Source organism: Sinocyclocheilus rhinocerous, unplaced genomic scaffold (assembly GCF_001515625.1).
Source record: "Sinocyclocheilus rhinocerous isolate Xijiao unplaced genomic scaffold, SAMN03320098_v1.1 scaffold1164, whole genome shotgun sequence".
NCBI classification, from domain to species: Eukaryota; Metazoa; Chordata; class Actinopteri; order Cypriniformes; family Cyprinidae; genus Sinocyclocheilus; species Sinocyclocheilus rhinocerous.
Genome location: NW_015643253.1, coordinates 1,689,709 through 1,691,868, shown reverse-complemented (window position 1 = coordinate 1,691,868; position 2,160 = coordinate 1,689,709). Strand labels below are relative to the sequence as shown.

The 2,160-nt window shown below is 37.1% G+C and overlaps 1 protein-coding gene across 12 annotated transcripts in view; it reads right to left on the bottom strand.

The window, feature by feature from the left end:
* Positions 1 to 2,160, bottom strand: part of nrcama (neuronal cell adhesion molecule a) — a 52,337-nt gene that overhangs the window by 21,711 nt on the left and 28,466 nt on the right. For all 12 annotated transcript variants that reach the window (XM_016574717.1, XM_016574724.1, XM_016574725.1 and 9 more), the window contains exon 3: positions 726 to 932. In XM_016574717.1, coding sequence (XP_016430203.1) covers positions 726 to 816 — 91 coding nt within the window. In that variant the 5' untranslated portion in view covers positions 817 to 932. The remainder of the gene's footprint in view (positions 1 to 725; positions 933 to 2,160) is intronic.

Here is a 2,160-nt window from a genome sequence, read left to right as displayed (position 1 = left end):
GAATCATTCTAATACTGATTTGGTACTCAAGAAACATTCCTTATTATTATCAGTGTTGATAGTTCTGCTGCTTAATATTTTTGTGTAAACCATGATACATTTGAATGAATTATATATTTTGAATATGATATATTCATATTGCTGAATATGTAGTTCAAAAGAGCAGCATGTATTTGAACACAAAATTTGTAATCTTTTGTGCAATTTAATGTGTCATTGCTAAATAACAGTATTAATTTCTTGCAAAAAGAAAAATCGTACTGACCCCAAACTTTTAAACAGTAGTGTATCTCATATATTCATAGAGTTGATTATCACAGCCAGAGAGCGAGTGATAGAAATAGAGAGATGGAAGGAGAAAGAGAAAGGGTGACCAATGCTCTCTAAAAGTCCATATATATTCTGCTTACACAGTAGTAATGCTGACTTAACACACTGTCAGTATGTAAAAGTGAAACACTAATCTAGAGAGCAGCAGCTGAGAAACTAACTGAGTACTTTTTAAGTGTGCTTGAATGAATCTGATCTGAGAATCTTGCCTAAAAATGTCTAAGAATATCCAAGACAGAATTACACGTGATTCACTAACTCATTTTAAAATAGGTTAGGTAGGAAACCGTTTTTTTTTTTTGTGCACTTCTGTCAAATTATTCTACATTAGTGGGAATTATTAAATTTTATTACATCACATCAGATTTAATTTTGTTTCACTGCACAATACTCACGATCTAGAGGCACTTCTAATGCATTGATCATGTGACCCAGCAGCAGCATCACAGCTCCTCCACAGAGCATGCAACTCCTCTTCCTGTCCATGGCAGGGTGCGTTACATGAAAATCCTTCCCCTCCAGGTCAAAGCAACTGGGCCTTGTGATTCGCACTCAGTGTCACCATTCAAACAAACAGGGGCATCCAAGATTAGCCAGCAAGACTGAAAGAGAACAAATAGAAAAAACAATGATCTTTTATGCTACTAAAAACACAAACAGAGGGCAAGATCTTTATTAGGGAATCCGTGCTGTAGACGGACAGTTCACATGAGCTCAGATTGTCCTGACATACACAGAGACATGTGAGGGCGCTCAACTGAAAGAGACGGGAACGCTGTGATGGCAGCACCCTCAAAACATATGGATGTCAATACACATGGCTGAAGCACAAAATTACACAGCCTGCTGTCTAGTTCCTCAGAGGTGGGTTAAGAACCCAAAAAAGAAAAAAAAAACACATGCCTTTCTTGTTCCAGAAAGCTTTTTGTTTTATTGTTCAGCTTTATGCATGCACTGAATGGACATTTATGAAGCACATCTTTTTTCAGATGGGTTAAAACATTAAGTGGTTTAAAAACACAATTCTCTTAAAATTAAAATAAAATAAAATAAAATAAAAAATAGCGTTGGACAATGTAACGTCACAATATTGTTTTACTTTTGCATTACTTAAACTGATTGTGACTCTTTTCATAAGCTATAACATGAAAGATGTGTTTCCCAACCTTGGCATGTGACATAAATTTGCTTAGGAATCACAATCGCTGTAAAACACATCATGATTTTGATGGATGATTGGCTGCAATGTTTTTACAATATAAACCCAAGTAATGTAATAATATGCGCAGAATCTGGCCGTATAAAGTTTTCAGTGAGGAAGGAGGAGTATAATGTGTCACAGAAGTGAGCTAGCATCAGTTGTTCCTGCCGGTAGGTAGAGAGAGTGCTATCTGAGTGATTCTGCTGTGTAGCAGGCTGTGTCAAGGAAATGGGCTCTGCTTTGCATAATTCATGAGCTCAGAAACCTTGACGGCATCATACAGCTAGAGAGAGAGAGAGAGCGAGAGAGGTTGGGGGGAAGCATGAGAGTGTAGAGCCAAAGATTTATCTCAAGGTGAAGGATTCAGACATTCAAGATAGAGACTGGTTCTTCTGGATATCACATGTACCAACAGTATCTAGGACTGGTTTCCTAGATACACTTTAGGCAGCGATAAATCTACTGTAGAGGCCAGTTGCTTGGACACGGATTAAAAAAATTAAAGCTAATAAAAATATTAACTCTATAAGATCAAGTGTGGTGGGTCATGACCCAGGACAAAATAAAACAAAACAAATACCGAAACCAAAACAACACACACACACACACACACACACACACACAAAACA